The 20,836-nt window shown below is 35.6% G+C and overlaps 2 protein-coding genes across 2 annotated transcripts in view; one reads left to right on the top strand and one right to left on the bottom strand.

The window, feature by feature from the left end:
- The window catches only part of LOC140171491 (dynactin subunit 4-like), a 28,091-nt gene extending 10,952 nt beyond the window's left edge, over window positions 1-17,139 (top strand). Inside the window, 10 exon segments of the mRNA XM_072194759.1 lie at window positions 467-510; window positions 1,109-1,145; window positions 1,148-1,280; window positions 7,398-7,510; window positions 8,449-8,558; window positions 8,802-8,875; window positions 9,493-9,649; window positions 10,451-10,551; window positions 12,695-12,773; window positions 14,659-17,139. Coding sequence (XP_072050860.1) covers window positions 467-510; window positions 1,109-1,145; window positions 1,148-1,280; window positions 7,398-7,510; window positions 8,449-8,558; window positions 8,802-8,875; window positions 9,493-9,649; window positions 10,451-10,551; window positions 12,695-12,773; window positions 14,659-14,799 — 989 coding nt within the window. The 3' untranslated portion in view covers window positions 14,800-17,139.
- An 853-nt stretch (window positions 17,140-17,992) lies between these two features.
- Window positions 17,993-20,836, bottom strand: LOC140171492 (uncharacterized). The gene is made up of 3 exons (XM_072194761.1): window positions 20,671-20,836; window positions 19,916-19,978; window positions 17,993-18,662 (listed from the first exon to the last, which is right to left on the bottom strand). Exons 1-3 carry the CDS (start codon window positions 20,799-20,801, stop codon window positions 18,476-18,478), a joined length of 381 nt encoding a protein of 126 aa, XP_072050862.1. The 5' UTR covers window positions 20,802-20,836; the 3' UTR covers window positions 17,993-18,475.

Here is a 20,836-nt window from a genome sequence, read left to right as displayed (position 1 = left end):
GAAAGTTTGCCCAATTGAACATGCAGCAATACAAATATTGGGTTTTTTAAAAACCAAAATAGGGCTTATAGGAAGAGCTCATTGAACAAAGCCAATTATTGACCCTGAACAGCATACGTTCAACACATCCAACAGGCATGATGTGTATACGCTGGCAAATGAAGGTACATCTTTGGGAAATTGATAGCAGGATTTGTCAACAATACTGACTATCCTCTGCCTCTCCATATTACAAGAGCCTCAGCTTTCAAAACAAAATAAGCACGGATACTATTTGCTTTCAGTCCCTAAATTTGTGTTTTGCCTCGGTTAGTAACTTGGCACCTTACTTTTCCATCTATTTTCAATCCATTCTAGTTAGTTTGTGGTTTGACTGTGCCTGTGTCAAATGCTAACCAGCTGAATTGATTGTAAAATCACGTTATTAAACAACAAATTTATAGATCTGCTTTCTTTTTCCCCATAGCAAGTGGAGCATGGAGTGAGCCTGAAAACCCACATGCCAAAAGAGTAAGTTAACTGATTTGTACTTCCATACCATACATTTAGTTGATCATCATGTTGAATGCAATGACATTTGTGGATCCGAAGAAAATAAAGAAATCAAATACAGTGTTCTCTGCCGTAGTGCCTTGTATCAATTACATGTTTGCTTAAAGTGCATATTTCTTGTTGCTGCTGGAGTATAACAAATAAGTCAGGTGGTATGCGCCGCGCATTCTCTAAATTCAGTAAGTTTTCATCGTCAACCGTGTAATTGAATGGGATTATTTTGACATTTTAAAACGCTTGTGTTAATAAATAATATAAATACAAGCTAAAAGTGTTGGGGTTCGATAATGAACCCCACAAATTAACCGAGTATATGGAAAACGCCACACGGCCGAGCGCTTTTGCCAGCTCTCTCCGACCATCATGCCACTCGCCGCCTGAAATTAGTGGACATCAAAGGTGGTTTGTTGATTCATGATCAGTGCAACCTCCCATGTGCGCGTGTACATGAAGCGCCAACATTTTTGATTGCATGAATGTCTCAGTTGTCTTTCAACAAGTAAATATGCAGTTTACAAGTTATAACTAATATTACCAACTCATACCAAAATTACAGGTTGGAGAAGTACTGGATTACTACCGACAGTTAGCCGGGGCGAGAAGGCGGAACGTGAAAGAAAGAAATACACACGCCGTCGTACTTATTTCAACATGCAGGAGAAATTCTTAACGCCTACTGGATCAAGACGACGCAGTGCAGCGTTACTCAGTACGCTGTCAACATTAGGGTGAGTAAGCGGAAATAAAATATGTTACGTTTATTGGAATGAGGTGCGATGTGGGTTAAATTGGATGAAACATGGGTGTAATCTGGTTAAAATGTGGGTGTAGTGTGTGCAATGTTGTGTTGTTGGGTGAAACTTTAGTAATTCTGTGATGTGGGTGTAGTATGAAATTTAATGGTCGCCTTATCAAGCGATATTTGAGTGCAGTTGGGGGAAAAGTGCCTACATGCCTTACGCAATAGAAACAAATTAGTTCGATCTTTCGATTGACCATCGATGTTTGGTCGATCCTTATGAAACCAATTTACTTTTTAAAATTGTGATATAATGGTAATTTGTGCCCATAGTGATATTGACCAATATAAATTTAGCGTTACTTCTGATTAATTAGTTGATAGTTCATAAACAAGCATCAAAGCAAAATCGATGGTCAATCCAAAGATCAAACACATAATTTGTTTCTGGGGAGCGATTGCCGAATAGGGTGCAACTCTACTAGTCTTATTACAAGACTGCCCTACCCCAACCCTAAACCCTAACCCTAAACTCCGTAAACGAGGACTGGACTCGAATCTAGCAAGTTGCACCCTATTCGGTAATTGTACCGTTTCTGGTGCCTAATTTAAATAAAATATATGTTAAACTATACTCATGAGATGGTAGGATGACAATGAAAGTGTATCGAACATGGAGATGAACTTCATGATGATGACGATGATGGACTATGATTACCATCATTTCTTACACATGTTGAAGTGACTGAATTTGAATTTCAAATTGCTATACATTTTTTATGAAAATGTTCAAAAATAATTACCATATTCGCTCCATTAACCACCCAGGGTGCTAAACAAAGTGATTTTGGGTGGGTGCTTATTTTTTATATTGTTTTATAGGGACATGGGCAGTTAATGGAATGATATGGTAATCAAAAACAAGAAAGCCAAAAGTTCAAGCTTTAAAGCAAACTCAGCTGCAGATTGAATATGTGAAATCAAAACTTTTTTCCAATAAATAAACATCATGTAGTGTTGATGAGGAGGAAATACCACCTAGTCCAGTTAGTCCTAGAAGGTAACAGTTCTGCTCAAAAGTTCACATACACTAACCTTATTGGCAACGGATTAGTCTTGTTGATTCCGCACAGAACTTTATACTCCACATTTTAAAGGAAGTGTCCGGCAATCACAACATTATGTCTTATACATGTATGTTAGAAAAATAATTATCAAGCACGAATCACATGGTTTCATTTAAAACAAGGTCATATTAACCATAAAAATGAATAAAAACTGCCATCTCTCAACACGTGATATTCAAAATGCCCACGCCGAAATTGTCTAGAGCAAATGACGTCTTGATAATTCAATGAAGCATGACGACAAATGAGCACAAATAACCATGACGTTATTGCTCTAGAAAATTTTGGCGCGGGAATTTTGAATATCGCGTGTCGAGAGATTGCTGTTTTTATTCATTTTTATGGTTAATATGAGTTTGTTTTATATAATACTATGTGATTCGTGCTTGATAATTATTTTTCCAACATATAAGACATAATGTTGTGATTGCCGGACACTTCCTGTAAGTAATAACAAGTCCTTCATGTAAAACATTTCATCAAATTAGGGTGCCAGCTTAACTCATTGTGTATTCTGTGGCATCCACATATTATTTTGTTTATTCTGATTGATTGTATCATTTATTATTGCTTTGTTCTATGTATACATCGTCGGCCTACTACGATAATTGCATAAGTTTTTTTTTGTAATTTTGAGAACAAAGTACAAAATATGGTTCAAGCTTACATATAAACATATTTATTGACCAATCTTTGCACAAGAACAAATGATGATGAGACAAATTAAAGGGAATGATTATAAATAATTAGGGTGATTATGTAACTGATGCATGCTTGAACCATATTTACAAGCCGACGACGAACGTCGGCTTGTTCTGTCTCTTCCCAATTAAGTTAGGCGGGCAGCCTAACTTATTTCTTTCTTGCCATTTCTTTCTTTCCTCTTTCTTCTTTCTTCTTTCTCACAATTTGCTACTACTGCCACATGCTTGATCGGATTTGGACCAAACTCAGTCACAAGCAGTATTGGGTAGCTGGCTACAAAAGTTATGGGTTGTTTAACGTCAGAGGTCATCCAAGAGGTCACAGGGGTCAAAAAAGGTCATTTTAACCGAAAATGCTCCGATTGAGCTGAAATTTAAATGCAATGATCCTTATGACATTCTAAACATGTTTAAAATATTTAAAAAAAAAATTTAAGGTCATTAAGGGGCCCATGAAGGGGTCAAAGGTCAAGTTTTTTCAAAATGCTCCAATTGAGCTGAAATTTAAATGCAATGATCCTTATGACATTCTAAACATTTTAAAACATTTTAAAATTCATTTAAGGTTATTAAGGGGTCATAAAGGGGTCAAAGGTCAAGTGTTCCAAAATGCTCCAATTGAGCTGAAATTTAAATGCAATGATCCTTATGACATTCTAAACATGTTCAAAATATTTTGAAATTCATTTAAGGTCATTAAGGGGCAATAAGGGGTCAAAGGTCAAGTTTTCAAAATGTTTCAATTGAGCTGAAATTTAAATGCAATGATCCTTATGACATTCTTTACATGTTAAAAATGTTTTTAAATTCATTTAAGGTCAATAAGGGGCCATACAGAGGTCAAAGATCAAGTTTTCAAAATGCCAGCTTTCCACGATCAATGTATATTGAAATGGCAATTAATGAAACAGTCTTATTAAAATTAGTCTTATCTATATCTAGCACAGTATTGCTGCTTGATCAGATCGTCACAATCATCCGCCTAACTTACCTTGTGCCCTTGCAAAGGGCACAGTTGCTCTAGTTCTTTCTTCTTTCTTCTTCTGGCAACCAATCGTGACATTTTGCGTGACTTGCCACGTTTCGCCCTAGCTCTCTTATGCTTCGACAGATTTCAACCATACTTGAGCCAAATGACCACTGGACTAGGTCCAACCTTCCATTTGACTTTGACCTTGCTGTGACCTTTGACCTAGCTATAATGGTCAAAAATGTGATTTCACAAAAAATGCCACTCCTTCCACAAATTTCATGCGATGAGAACATGGTTATATCATGTGACTCGACTTTAGTCGGTGTCTATAGGGTGTGCTCAGATACGGGGTCAAAGGTCATTAAGGGGTCATTTCCGGTCAAAGTCTAAAAAATATTCAAAAAATCACTGTCTTTACAAATTACATAGCAGAAAGTCGCCATTAGCACACATGCATCACTACTAGCCAGGGTCTTTAGGATGCCTACAGTTTTGGGGTCAAAGGTCATTAAGGGGTCACTTCCGGTCAAAAACCAAAATTATCAAAAATGTTCAAAAAATTTTTATCTCAAAAGATAAACAGACCAGAATAATATAACCATCATACATGAATCAGTGTTCCTGGTGTATGCATGGTATTTTTATTTTGGGGGTCAAAGGTCATTAAGGGGTCACTTCCTGTTTTTAGCTGAATAACTTTAAGAATTTTTATCTCAAGAACTAAACATGTTAGAATTTTTAAATTAAAATTGGAACAATGCATTTTGTCGGTGTAATACGTAAGGTTTTTTTTTCATTGAGGTCAAAGGTCATTAAGGGGGTCAAAAGGTCAATCAAAATTTGTCAAAAAATCAAAATCCATGTATAAGTTCCGATTAAGCTGAAATTCACCAGGAATAATTCTTATGACATCCTAAGCACAATGTAAGAGCAGTTGACCCCATCCGTAACCCAGGGGTCAAGTTATAGGGTCAAATTATGGCTTGTATTCAGCGTCTGTTGACTCTAGTTTGTACTTGGTTCTCAAAATTACAAAAAATGACTAAGGATATATCTTAGGGTGATGATATGAAGAGTTCCGATGCAAAAAGACAATAAGCGTCAGTTTCAAAGTTTTTGAGTTAAAGGCAAAGCCACTGACATCTGCCATATAATGTTACCTTTAAATGACACTCTACTTTAAACATTTCAAGGTATAATTTGAAAAGGTAGCACATATTTTCTTATTATGTTCTTTATATTTGATAAGTTATATGAAAATGAACAAAAATTGATATTGTTGGTTTTTGCATCCGATCTCTTTAAATCAATCTGAATCTGAAACAACATTCACCATGTCATCATACTGCTTCTTTTATAAAAGTTCATTTATGATGGTATAATATATTGAATGATTTTAAAGTTAAAAACTTATGATCCAAACACAAGAAATTATTCCTACCTTAGAATTTTCAGATGACTCTCTCCATCATTCATACAGTGAGACTGTGATGTGAACCATCGGGTCGTGAAATAAAAGTACAATTAGTCAATTAAGTTTAATGTAATATCAGTTGTAATATTTTGTATTTAAGTGTTCCACAGACACATATCTGCACATTATCTTCACTTGTGCAAAGTTGATAATAACATCATGTTCTCTAACATGACACACACACTCTGCAACAGGAGTCATCAGTATTCTTTATACCTGTGTTCAAACCTGCTAGAGTATTAACACTGCACCAGTGTGTTCATGTATCTTTTTCTTTATTGTTAGATGTCACTGTAGCTATCTGGAAGTGAAATGGTTTACTAATATTTCTACATTCTGTATACCTGTGTCCAAACCTGCCACAGTTGTAGCACTGCACCAATATGTTCATGTACAATGTACATACATGTATCTTCTTTTGAACATAACTGGTTATGGTTTACTAGTATTTTTAAATTCTTTATACCTAGGTCCAAACCTGCCACAGTTGTAGCACTGCACATCAGTGTGTTTGTGTATCTACCTCTATGTTTTTGGTTGTTCTTTTCTCCTTTGGCCTCCTCTATGTCATTTCAATTCCTGTAGACCTAAATAATTATGTAATTCTCTGTTCTTTGTCTACTGCATTTTTGAAAGTGTTGTGTGTCAGCCCTTCCCTTGATATAAGTCATATGTGACACGATCATCAGGGAAATGAGTCAGATGTCGCTAATATTGATTTTGAGATATTGGCAAAGAAAGCATGAAATTTCTTTTGTTTTCAGCGATTGATAATTTGAAGTAACTTCGCAAAGGACAGTCTTATCAACATGGGATTTCAGTTTCTGAATGCTCTAAATGTTCTCTTTAGAAATACATGTAAAACTCATTTTCGACCAGGGTCGACATGTGACTCATTCCCCTTGATCATGTCACATATGATACAGATTCCCTTAACATTCCCTTTGTCTCGTTTTGCATTGTTCTGATATGTTCTATCATTTGCTTGATTCCAATAGGGTATATTGCTGATCCATTAATTATCCTTTTCTGGTGCATTGTGGGATAGAAAAGGAGCAAATTAGCGATCGATTTGCCCCCTTTTCTATCCCACAATGCACCAGAAAAGGATAATCAGTGGATCAGCAATATACCCTATTCTCATTTCCAACACTCATTGACATGAAATAATCAAGTGATGGGCATGGACAAAAATCATCACCTGATTCCATCATTTTATCCTCAGTGGGGTGCATTATGGGACTCACAGGCCTGGAACGATGCCAGTCATCCGCCAAATTTCACCCTTGTCGATGGGTGTATCTGCATATATCACATGGCTGTTGCCTCTTTTCCTTGCTAAAATAATCATACTCTTCTGTATCAAATTGTCTATTACTAACCCAAAATATATTTTGCTTTCCAGTACCAAACTTTGTATTGACAGTGATAATGATAATTAGGAAAAACACCAGCACTCAATCCCAAGAGAGTTTCTGTAGACATGCCTTTTGAACTTGCCATCATGTTGTGAACTTATTATTATGTATCTCATATGTGTCTGTTTCTATAAACCTCTAGGCCAGGTTCATTTTCACCACCACAGCCACCACTTGTCCGGGCGGTCAAGGTCTTACTACTAAATTTGAAGTTACCATTCATGCACTGATGTCAATTGATGTCAATTTTTTTTTTTATTATGATTTAAATGATTAAACACAAGTAAACAAATTATTATCCATGAAAATGCCTGACACACAGCACATCTCCCATAGCTAACAACAGCTGAAGTGAAACCGCCCTCTATATTCATTTGCTAACATCATATCATCACACTACGATATTTCAGGTTGAAAGAAGGAGAGCCAGGGGTTGAGGCTACCATCAATGTCATCGAGCCATTGGCTGAAGTGGACCCACTTGATCCAAAGATCTTCACACAGCCACTAGTGTTGGAGAAAGGTAAGGCTTCAATTGCAGCATGTAAATGCCTATACCCTGGAAACTAAGACAGCACAGTCAAAGATAAGTCCAGGCCTTGCATATTAGCAAACTGTAAAGGTGAATGTACATGTATACACATGTATGTTTAGCGATTGTGATGTGCCGCTTTAGAAGAGCATCATTTTGTCGCTTTGCATATCCGGCCGCAAAAGAATTAAGATACCAGTTATTATCACCCCTTTATATCCTAAACAAAGAAAGATGTTTTATAATTAGAACCAGCAGCCAATATGCTGCATCTTTTAGCTTGGATTTCAGACCATATTCGCAGATATCTGTTAAGAAATAAAGACACAATGATCCAAAACCCCAAGGGAGATATAAATTCAAAAGTCAAAAGTTGCAGTTTGATCCATTGCATGCTCTATTGGTTTGTACACAAAGCATTCTTGAACAAGAGAACTAGCGCCACGTTTTCCATTGATTAGAACATTAAAAATGCAACTTTTAATTTCGTTCTTTCCCTGGGTTTTAGATCACAGTTTCTTTATTTAATCAACCGACAAAGGTCTTAAATTAGAAGTTAAAGATACAGGTATTGGCTGCTGGTTTTAATTTTGACATAGTTGTCTTTGTTTAAAATATACAGGGTGAAACTAACTGGCATATTTTTTTGCTGTTGGTATGTACTAATCACAGCTATCAAACTAACCCACTGATGCTGATAACTATTAAGTTGATGATCAAGAAGAGTAAATTGATTTGCACTATAATATATGCCACTGTTAAGCAGTGATCATTAATGCATTAATGCGCAACATTGCTTGGGAGTAAACTCGCAAATATGATGTTGGATCTGTGCTCAAAATCCAAATTCTTATAATCCACAGTATACAAACTTGGTATAGAGAAGAAATAACACAATTTTGTTTGTTTATTTTGTTGTGGTTTAATAGCTGCTACTGTAGCCCAACGCTTGCAGCAGCCAGAGCAAGCAGGTCAAAAGGTGAATGACCTGCAACCAAGACACAAGCACCTGCTGATTAAGAGATCTCAACGTTGTAGGGTGAGTAGATGTTTACAGTTTTATGCCATCTCTTTAAGGTTTGGTTGATTTAGAGAATAAACAATAGGAATTTTTGTTTATATTATCCTCTTATACTGTGTGATAGACAACAGGCAGGTCTAATATTTTGAGTAGTGGAAAATTAAGTTATCATCATGAAAACAGCTCAATAAAGTTTTAATACAATATACTTTATAGAGAATTACAATTGAGACTAGATGTTTTGATGTTTTTCTTTTACAGGATTGTGAGCACAACTTAAGCAAACCAGAGTTCAATCCTTCTTCCATCAAGTTTAAGATTCAGCTGGTTGCCATGTAAGTGTCCAAGTTCTTTTATTTGATCTTAAAGTCATTAAGGGATCAGTGGGTCAACTAAAGTTCAATCCCTCCATCAGGTTTAAGATTCACCTGGTTGCCAAGTGTCCAAGTTGTAACTTTGATAGCTTTTCCATTGGCAAAACTCAAATCTGATTTCTTTTACATGCTGTAATAAAACTTTATAGACAGTTACAACTGAGAATAGAGATATTTTGATGGTGTTTCGTTGCCAGGACTGTGAACACAACTGAAGCTGAATTTGAAATCTGTTGCTCAGTGATGAGCAATTGGTTTCTAGCCATTCACGTTGGGATAAGCACTCTATCTCATTGGTCAAATAGCAATTGCTTGTCGCTCAGCGATGGAGTATAAATTCAGCTCTAGCAAACCAGATTTCAATCCTCCCTTCGTCAAGTTCAAAGTTCAACCAGTTCAATCTTAAACCGCTTCTGAAACCATATATCTACATGTACAGACTAACAACAGAAAAGACTACCTGAATGGGGTTTACTCACTTTTTCTTTTCTGCTTTAAAGGAGGTGAGGTGAACAATGACATATTTTTAAGTGACCTGTCACCTAAATACTGTTTGTGGTACTGATTTGTCCTTGCAGGCATCACATACCAGATGTTCGTATCTTCTTGGTTCCTAAGCTACATCACCAGAAGGAGAGCATTGTGACTCTGATGCTGGTTAACCCAGTAGAGAAGCCAACTTACATACGTATGGAAGCATTGGAAGATGAGGATGAGAAGACTACCACAGCAAAGGTATGTACCACCTGTAAACAGGGTCGGCTTATCTTGGCAGCCTGTCAAATTTTATCTACCGGCCTTTACCTAATTTGACCCTTAGCTGAAAATGCTTGTCCAGTTCAAGGAAAGTCCATCTATGCTACCTGCTGATTATATTTTTCCCCTGCTTTGAAGTTATTTTACGAATTGCTAGAAAATGAAACCAGCTGGAATAATTAGTGCCCTGGCTCATTGGGACACTCCTTTGGGCCATTTGCTTGTAACTGGGCATCATTGTCAAGATACATTGCTCAAAACATTAGCTCTAATTACGCCCATAGAGCAGCAGTTTTGCTGTGCTGATGCTGGTCATAATATTGTGTGAGAACCAAGAGTTGTTTGATATTGTTTGAGAATGACTGGATGTGATTATGCAATACAGCATCACATCACTTGCATCTAATGTAAGTGACCATGCATATACCCCAAAGTCACTTGCATAATATGGAGGGCAGACATAACCATTCATTTGTAGCCGAAATGAGTAACACGTAATTGTGGACAAAGATGGTTCTGGTTTTAAGCCCTCGATATGAAGTACCAATGAAGAGTGCTTATTCCTTGAAATATATATATCATAGTAGCAAAGATGCAAATTACAAAATTCTGCACCTCATTATCTTTAACCCTCAACCAGATTTGTGTTTTTTCTAAAACGGATGATTGTACAATTGCCCCTGAAATTTGTGCTGGTTTATTTGAATAGTTCAAGAGTGAAACACAAGCTTTCTATTTTATTTGTTAATTTGATTTAAAATGATCAATTTTATTTGACAGCTTACAGTTCCAGGGGATGAGTTGTCTCTGTCTGCTAGAGACATAGCTGCAGAATTTGATGACACTGCCATGGAGACACAGGAGTACAATGATAACCCAGAGTAAGTAGGCTCCAAAATAATATGATGTTGTGGGCTTAGTTTTTTAATCTTTAGGCATATTCACTAAATAATTAGAATATCTGGTCCAAAATTTGACAGTGGGTAGTTAAGCTAGTATATCTACTCTACCACCAATATATTTTAATATTCAGTTAAGGGATGGGGTATGAACGTTTGGACAGTATTTATTTTGGGACATTAGAGCACATCAGACATATCGAATTGCATTCTGAATACGAAGAATGTCATTCTGATATCAAATAATTTTGAATTTTTGAAATTCGCAATTTAATACACATTTTATGGCAAATCATTAAAAATTGATTTTTTTTAAATATTTAACAGTACTTGAAGTAAACTTTATAAATCTGATGATTTATACTTAAAGTGTATGTAGGTGGGCTGAAAAGCCGACGATCAATTGAAAATTTTGACTTTTCAGATTGAAGATATGGATTTTTTTCCCAAAACACCAAAAAAATTAGGTCTTTTGGGAAAAAATCCATATCTTCAATATGAAAGGTCAAAATTTTCAATTGACCGTCGGCTTTTCCTCCCTGCTACATACACTTTAAGAATATATCATTAGATTTATATAATTTACTTTTGAGGACTGTTATATATCAAAAATTCAAAAATATCAAATTTTTATAATTTGTCATAAAATTTGTATTATATTGTGATTTTCAAAAATGAAAATTATTTGATATCAGAAAGACATGCTTCAGATTCAGAATGCAATTCGATAGGTCTGAGGTGCTCTCATGTCCCACAAAAAATACTGTCGAACGCTAAAAAACGCTCATTCTAGATCCCTTAAGTACAATTCAGTATTACAATTCAGTTTTGCAATTTAAATATTGCTGCTATGTAGGCTCGTACATTCCGGTTGTTAAAATAACCAAGAAAATTTTAAAACTTTCAACAGAAACTGAAGGCAAATAAATAAATATTTATCTGTTAGTATTTTCGGTAACTAACTGTTACCATCCTCAGGCAGTAATGACTGGCTGACTGTCTTCTTCACACTTGGATGATTTTGGTGTTTCTAGAAGACAGTCATAAATTCTTGGAAGGAGTCCATAGCCATCAGACAGGAGAAACAAGTCAAGCTCAACAAATTTTCTTGATTAATTTAGATATTCATTTTTACAATGCAGTACAACTTCTGACTTAATGATAATGCATGCTGAGCTCTGGTGCTTTGTACTTTTGTGTCATGTTATTTTGTGTTACATGCGTACAGCGTACTGACCACATACTGTTGACATAGTTACCATGGCAACATATGAGTTTCCACAGTGATTTATATGTAACACTGATATGCAGTCACTTAACAAAAGGTTTAAGCCTTTTCCCATCTTGTGGGTAAAAGCTGGTTAATCAATAAGGTTGCATTTCCCATAATTGTCATGGGTGCACATCCAGATACTCATCTCTAGGTTATCACATGATTTCTTAGTACTTGAAGGTATTTATGTAGATTTACCACAAGATGGCCGAAATTACATCACATTGACGACCTCTATTTGCAGTCAAGTTAGCTCAATCGATAAGGCGTTCGACTACGGTGCGAGAGGTTGTGGGTTCGAACCCTGACGGTGCCTAGTTTGCTCTCGTGGAAAAATTGAGTTAGCTTGAAATTCCCCTGGACAAGGAACTCACTGCTTATTGTGTCGTTGTAACCCCGTACGAAACTCGGGAGCTGATCCTGGTTGCGAAGGTTGTTTGTGGAATGTCTAGGGTGTGCGCTCTTGAAGCTGCAAAGTCCCTGAGTTGTTGTTAAATGGTTTATGGAATGATGTGGGGCCGTAGTGGTCAGCGACAACCTGTAAAGTGTGCTGAAGCTTGTGGATCAACGTCTAGGCGTTGTGCCTGTGCATAGCGCACTATAAATCACTACGCTTTTTTTTTTTTTTTTTTTTAATAGGAAGTTCATTGGATTTTAATTTCATTAGCTCTTGAGTTTTCATTGGCAAAGGAGTTGTGCAAAATAAGAAGTTAATGTTATTTTGTCAGCAGTAAGAACAACTGGACAAAAATTTAATTGACTTGTCAAGTTAATGCTAAGAATTTAGATGCCTACAGTAACCATGATGATACAATATTATTACAACAACATAATTCCTGTTATTTTCCCCAGGTTTATACAATTCCGTAAAGGACACAAGCTTGGAGTGCTAGTGAAAGTAACACCCATGACCTCTATTGGAGATGTAATTGTAAGTACACATTATTGGATTGTCTGTCTTATTGTAAACCAAACATAAACCAGACCTGTGCCCCTTCTATGGGGTTCATGCTGTTCAAATAAACATCTCAAAAAAAGTAACTAACCCCCCTTAAATAATGGCCATTATTCAAAATGGACTATTGTATTACAAATCTGTAAAATACATTGGAAGCAGAATTTATTTCTGCGCATTTTGACACCTCATTTTATACGATAGCCCAGAAAACAATAAAACAACGGTCAAATTAATGTAGTGAGGTCCAGACTTGAAAGTTGCACTTACATACAATACAAAAACACTCAGATATCATTACAAAGATTTCCTTCCTTTATACTGAATACAAAATCAATACATCAATACGAGACCCGCAGCCCAAAATCAACACCTCGCAGGGGTACGAACTATCTCCAGTTTACAACAGCTTGCTGAAATCAGTGAAACCAACTGGCAACTCTAGTAGAAGATCTTCTAGAAACACTGATTTCAGCAACATCTCACACACCATCACCCACTGAGGAAGGAACCAGTTGGTTCTGAAATATTTGGGAAAATAACCTGGTGAGTGCAGTTGAAAGTTTTAATCTTTTTACTTCTTGTTTACTACCTGCACGTATGAACTTACACAACTGTAAAATCAATACAATTTACTGCAACTTTCAAATCTTGGGTTACATGGATTTAAATGTATGCTGTGACGTCAATATTTAGTCAATTGCTACAAATGAAGTGTCAAAATGTGAAAATAAATTCTGCTTCCAACACAATACAGATTTGTAATACAATCGCCTGTTTTTTAATAATGGTCATTATAAAGGGGGTTAGTTACTTTTTTTGAGATGTTTAGCTATTGCAACAGCCTTGATATAATAGTCTGGTCTTGTTTTGAGTTCACAGAATTTATTCACTCATTATTTTCAGAATTTAGCAGGTGTCATACTCATTAATTTTGCCTGTCCCAGGAGCAAACTGCCCATCCAAAATGACAGGTGGTTGGTTAACATCTTGCACCTATTTGCCATTAATCCTATAAGCTAGAAGTGCATCTCCAAACATTGTATGTGGCTTAGAAACTCAATATGTAGTCTCAAAGTGTTTTGTTTCAAATAGATAGTTCCCTTAGTTCAATATTGTTTATGTATGAAGAGTATTTCAGTCATCTTATTTCCTTCACATTTCGTCGTCCGTATTCCATAGTGGCGTATAGTGGGGCGCCGCGAATAAACAACTTTTCGAGAAAATCGGGTTTGAAGAAATGCCAATTTAAACTCGAGTTGTGTAAATCAGACATTCATTATATTTTGTAAATGATGTGAAATTTCTGTAGTAAACTAAATAGATTTTATTGTTATATATTTTTCAAAAGAAATAAATACATACTATTGCTGGCAAACTGAAAATAAAACTATACGTCACTATGGAAAACAAACAAAACGCAATACCCTAACCTAACGTTAACCGTGACGCCACCTCGGTCGCCGTAATCCCTATGGCGTTACTTTTCGTCGTTAAGTATTCCATAGTGGCGTATAGGTCCGATACGCGTGACGCCACTATGACATACTGATGTTTTTCATTTTTGCCGATATTTCATAATTATAAAATGTGTATAAAAAGTGGCGTGTATGGTCGATATGCCACTATGGAATACAAAAATGTCACTTTGTAACTATACGCCTACATTTAATTGATTAATTATTAATTAATTAGCTAATTATGACTGATGAGACTTAGAAAAAATGAAAGAGAACATCATTAAAAACATATGTGCCAATTTTAAAAAAAAATGACCAAAAATCACCATACGCCACTATGGAATACAGCCGACGATTTGTCTATATTGACATTCTTGATTAATGTTAATTCTTTGTTTTAGGTTCACATGAAACTCAATTACAGCTACAAGAATGTGACTCCATCATTACGAACTCCAGCAGATGACGGTAAAGAAGCCGAGACCAAATGGCTGGATCAAAACATTGTTATCAACCTGGGAGGACTGGCTGAAACCCAGTAGAGTAAACACATCTGGCAAATGTAGCTGAGTATAGGCTGTAGCAGCTAATCCTCTATTGCGAGCTCAAACTGATGAAAGATGCAAAGAACAAGATTCAAGGTATTCAGTGATGTAGCTAGGGGTTGTGGCGCCTGGGGTAAGGATACAACCCCCCCTTAAACAATTGTGCTCGGAGCCACTAACACTATTTATTTTGTTATAATGTTGAAAAACATGAAAAGCTGTAGAAAATTTAGACTTTCAGAACTTGAAGAGCAGCAGAATCGATCTAAGGGGTACTGAATTGGTAGATTCAGCGCCGCCCCCCAAGATGGCGCCCAGGGCATGTGCCCTCCCTACTCCCTAGCTATGCCACTGAAGATATTGTTATCAACTTCGAGAGGACTGGCTGCTGAAACCTAGTAGATACAGCTAATTATAACAAATATAATAGGTTGTAGCTAGGGTTGAGTGACATATATGCCAGTTATTGTATCTGTAAACAGTGCATTATAGTTATATGCATGTTTGTACTTGACTATTCATTTATTTGTCATGATGTTGTTGATAAATTAAACAATTCTTTGATGTAACAGGGTATTATTAAGGAATTTAAAATTGCCACCTTTTAGGCTTTCAACTGCTAACATTTGATGGTAAATATTTTCTTAGAAATTGGTATCGAGATAATTTAAAAGTCTCTCGACTGTTGTTGCATTTTTGCAATCTGTAAATGAGAATACTGGCATGAACGGATATATTTAAAATGTTTCTTTTAAAATTTGTATTCTTGGCCACTTGACAAATTTCAAATTAAAAACAAACAAAAAAACGCAATGAGATTGCATTTACATTTGCATTTAAAATGGGTGTTTTATTACAGTTGTCACTTGAAAAAAAAATGCACAGGGGGCTTATTAGGGGAGTTGGCACTAATTAGCTAGAATACGCACATATGTTTTGTTTATAAACTGTACACATGGTATTCTGATACACAACCCTTTTCAGGCAAACAAGTAATTGGAATTGTTGGTTTGTCTATTTATTTTTAGAAATATGACCAATTTTGAACATTCATATGTGACATGATCAAGGGAAATGAGTCGGATTATGTCGCTAATATTGATTTTGAGATATTGGCAAAGAAAGTGTTAAAATTCTTTATATATTGTTTTCAGTAATTGATAAATTGACGTAACTTCGCAAATAAAAGCCGTATCAACATGGGGTTTTCAGTTTCTGAAAGCTCTAAATGTCCTTTTTTTTACTCATTTTTGACCAAGGTCGACATGCGACTCATTCCCCTTGATCATGTCACATATAGTGTTAGAAAATAATGGACGTTACAGAAATATAAAGACTTTATTATTATACAAAAAGATGATTTAAACTAGGTATGTTTTACATTTTACTCTTTTTTTTTTGAGGAAATTTGACTTTTGACTTTTTTTGGGGGGGGGAGATAGGTGGTAGAGGAATCTATTATTTCTAGATGAGGAGGTAAGTGGCCACAGGGTCATGTGCAATGTACATTAGACAAAGATAAGAGGAAAAATTGTTTTTCATGTACTCAATACTCATATGTAATGTTATACATAACTTGTATATAGTAATAATAAACTAGCTTTAATGTATTATAATGAATGTACTAGAAATCATTATCGAGGCAGCAAACTGAAAGCAAGTTACACCTCCACATACATACACACAAGCTTTTATAGCTCACCATTTCATCAAGATCACAGTGCTGCTGTTTTTGGTTGATGTCAGTGGAGGAGCAACCTCTTTTAAAATTGATGATGTAATCAGACTGATCAAAACAACGGCATGTGAAAGTACTGATGATAGAAATAATTTAGTTGCGGTAGAAGCCTAACTTGTTCTCAGAATTGTGATTTAATTGCTACAATGAATTTACCAATTCTTTAGTTCCACTTACACAATGATAATCATTGAGCATGTAGAAGACATAAAGTCTCCACTCCTTCTGCTTGCTCGATGTCAAATATTAGTCAGCCGTCTTTTTGTCATGGTATTTCATCAGCCAATTGGCATTATTGTTAATCGCTTCTGCATTCACATTAGTATGCACAGCTTATGACTCTGAACCATTTGGGAATTTAGTTTACTATATATGATCAATATATATTATGAAATATCTAATCAGTTGTGTAATTAAAGCTGGCTGTTCTAGTAGGGCCTACTGTACAACAATGTCTTTGGAATTAAAAACAAATATCTCCTGAAGATCTAAAGAAGGTGTGCCCTCTCATTCAAGGTGTTTTGACAAAGATCTGTAACGGGGAACTAATATACATCGCCCCTTCTCCATTTGGCATTGCCTGATACAGAAGCTGAGTTTGTATATTGAATATAGTATGAAGCATAAGGGTCTCATAATATGGCTGTTGATCCAAATCATCTCAAAATTGCAATCTCTTCCTTTCATAAAAACATTCTTTGATGAAAAGGTAAATATGCTTGCCTCACTCAACTGGAATAGCCCAATATTTATGGAGATTTGGATCAGCAATGGATGTTACATTATGAGTCACATTTTGTAATATCTTGCAACAAATTGACCACTTTGAAATTTGATATTTTTGCATAGCAAATTGACAAGTTGTAATAAGCTTGCCAAGATATGATTAAGTTCGGATTCAAAAATATGCATCAAGCAAAATTAGTGAATTGTTGACTTTTCTCTATTCAAAAGTCTTGACCATTAGACAGAAAAAAAAAAATCATTGAAATTACAAATTACAGTTACCAGTTCCTAAGGTATGCTTATTGTTGCAGAAAACACAAAGAACACTTTAACCATCTCACAAAATTAATTTTTTGAGTCGGAAATAAGTCGCTTAACACCCCACAAATGTTGAAATATTAATATGTTAAAGACAATTTAACAGGACCACTGTTGAAGCTTCAACTCACTTCAGCAAAATACTGTTGTTTGACAAAATGTTGGAATGCCAAGTTCTCTACAACTGGGTAAGTTGTCACATTGTTGCAAGTGATATTTGTTCTATTCAAGTTAGATACAGATATAATAATATAACATAATAAACTGTACTGTATATGATATATAGCCTTATGAGTCATGTTTCATTATTATTTCTAGTGACAATAAATGTTCTTGTGTCAATGTTTTGGATTGCGATCAAAATATGTTAATAGAATGAGAAAGTACAATGGTATTTAATGTGTTTTTTTTCTTTAGTGACAATTACAGATTACAAGAAAATCCTTAATAGGGTATAGCCTAAAGGAAATGCGGTACAAAAGGCATCAATATTGTGCAGCAAACAATGGCTACGAAAAGTGACTTTGCACACAAAAATGTACAATAACATCACTCTCAGCGTTTGGCACAATGCAAGGTGGATAGGAAACTTGGATTTAACACTACGAAAAAGCACAATGATACCCAATTCTTTGCTAATTTAGACAAACCAACAAGAGGCATATGTAATAATACCATGAAAGTCATGCGAAATGTCATGCGATGGTGAAATCATGACAGGAATACCTCTTATTATCTAGTACGTTATTGTAAAATTTAATATTCTGCATACAGAATATAGGTAGAAAACATTGATTATTGCAAATCAAATACCCTTGTGAAAATCTTCAAATCGTGTCACAAATTAGAATGTCACATAGCCATCTGCCCAAGTTAGGTACAGTGTCATCCTCATAGTATGGTAACAATTGTACATATGATAACAAGCACGGTAGCATCAAAGCCAACATTAACCAAATAGGCACCAATAGACCGTCCTTCAAAGCCTGTGTGAGATATCTGTAGTAATCCAACTGGTATTGTCAATATAAATGCAAAGTGTATTGCTTCATGGACACCGCTGATGCCAAAGTAGGGTCTGGATTGGAGAGAAAAAAGAAACATATTGGAAAGAAATAAAACACGATAACATAGCAGAGTCATTGCAACTATATTATTGGTGCTTATTAAAGGCACTACCAGTGATTCCCTAAATCAGAAAATTATCAAAAATAAATGGTGTATCCTTCGTGTAAGAGAATACCAAACAAATCCCAACTCTAATCCTAACCCTAATCCTACCATAACCCTAATTCCTAACCCTAACTCTAATCCTATTAGTATTTCGTGCTCTCTTACACTAAGGATAAACAAACAAAAATCAAGATTTTTGTAAGAAGTATTTGCCTTAGAAGTGACGTAATAATCAGCAATAGATGAATAAATTTTTTGAATATATCGCCCTGCACTACAAGCAGATTGCACTCATCACCTGTGTGTCTGCAATGATAGATTAAATACAATACCGCTCTTTTCAAAGAAACTAATCTTACAGGTGCAAGTGGTCAGCATTTCTTTGGTTCAATGCATAGGTACCGCGTGAACATTGTAGTACAGGGCGATGTATTCAAAAATTGTATTCATCTATTAATTGCTATGGTAGTTAATCCTCTTATACGTCACTTCTACAGCGAATTGACATGCAAGTTATAAGACTGGAAGTAAACTGATACTATTTGGAAGTTGTAGTCAATGTGGAAGGTTCTGTTGATTCAGGCAACACTTGATTTGAATGAAGCTTCACGATTTTTTTTCAGCACTGCTATTTTCCTCTTCCATAATATTTCATTTGAATAAGTGCCTATCCTTTACTTTTCAAGTATTTTGCAGGGATCACTAATAATGCCTTCAAGTTGTGCTTATAACATTGACCAATCAAGACAAAGAAGTTGTTGCTAAAAAGTGATTTGGAGGTATTGATCATTTTCTGATGTATTTTCCTCAAAAATACCCTTGACTGGGATTTGAACCTGGAACCATGGGATCTCTAGACAAAATGTTCTTACGATCTGAACTGTGGAGAAAGCTAGTGATATTGGAGTGGAATGTAGATAATCCAAGCTTCCAAATTATATTTCTTTTACTTCTTGAGCAACAGGTATTAGAATATAATTAATAGGAAAGCTAGCGCATTACGTAGAGAAAAGTGTTGATTACAGATGTCTTTGTTCTTCGCGTTACTGGTCAAGATCCAGAATAATAAGATTGCTTAAACAGAGACATTTTTGACCAAACTAAAAATAATTGTATCTCCGGAAAAAAATATGACAAATTGGTGACGATGCTACTCACCCAAGTGTTGCATTGAAAAACAAAGCCAGTGAAAACATACCAGCCGCAGCAGCCATATACACCCTAGCAAAATGAATGAAAACAGGAAGGGAACAGTCAATACGAGGAGGAAATGAGTGGACCTCGAACTTGAGGGATATGCGAACGATGGTTCTTGTATGCATTGCTGCATTCATAGATTTATCAAAGGCGTTTGATACTATTGATCACGTATTTTGTTTGAATAAATGAGAGGCTCGTGTAATGTCAAATTAAGAAATATAACAGGAAAAGAGTATTAGGTCTATATTGTACAAGAGCAAGTGTGATAATGAAACACGAAATTTTGGTTTTTTCATACGGATGATGTGGGGGAAAGCATGAAATTTTTGTCAATAGGGGAGTGATATACCATTTTGCTTATTTGAGAGGTAACTACTTCCCACGGCTACTTCCCAGCAAACACCCAAATGTTACGTGATAAACGCGCTTTGGTTTTAGTCAAAACGTATTAATAACATGTAAATGTTCTGAATGTTATTAAAACGTTTTATACGCTTTTATAACCCGACATTTAAACGTTTTCTTTAAACCGTTTAGTGTTTGCTGGGTAGGCCTAGTTTATTCCCATTTTTAATGTGTGGAATTTAAGAAATTAAAGAAATAACCACGAAAACCTTTCATTTTATCATTAACATCAAAGGGAGCTACATATAAAAGTTTCAAAATTAATTTTCTTCGATGCTGGGGGGACTCTTAGGTGTGTAACACCATACCTGTTATCATTCACGACTGGTGTTCCGCCGAAACCTCTCATCCATACCTTACGAAATAAGGCGTCTGAATACCAGATGACGCCTAAAAATTGCGTGCAAACAGTGGCTAGCAGGACGCCTATAATTGTCATTTTGTTCGGTTATTAATATTGAAGACTGTCGTCGA

Source organism: Amphiura filiformis, chromosome 15 (assembly GCF_039555335.1).
Source record: "Amphiura filiformis chromosome 15, Afil_fr2py, whole genome shotgun sequence".
Taxonomy (NCBI): domain Eukaryota; kingdom Metazoa; phylum Echinodermata; class Ophiuroidea; order Amphilepidida; family Amphiuridae; genus Amphiura; species Amphiura filiformis.
This window is presented reverse-complemented; position numbering and strand designations above follow the sequence as displayed.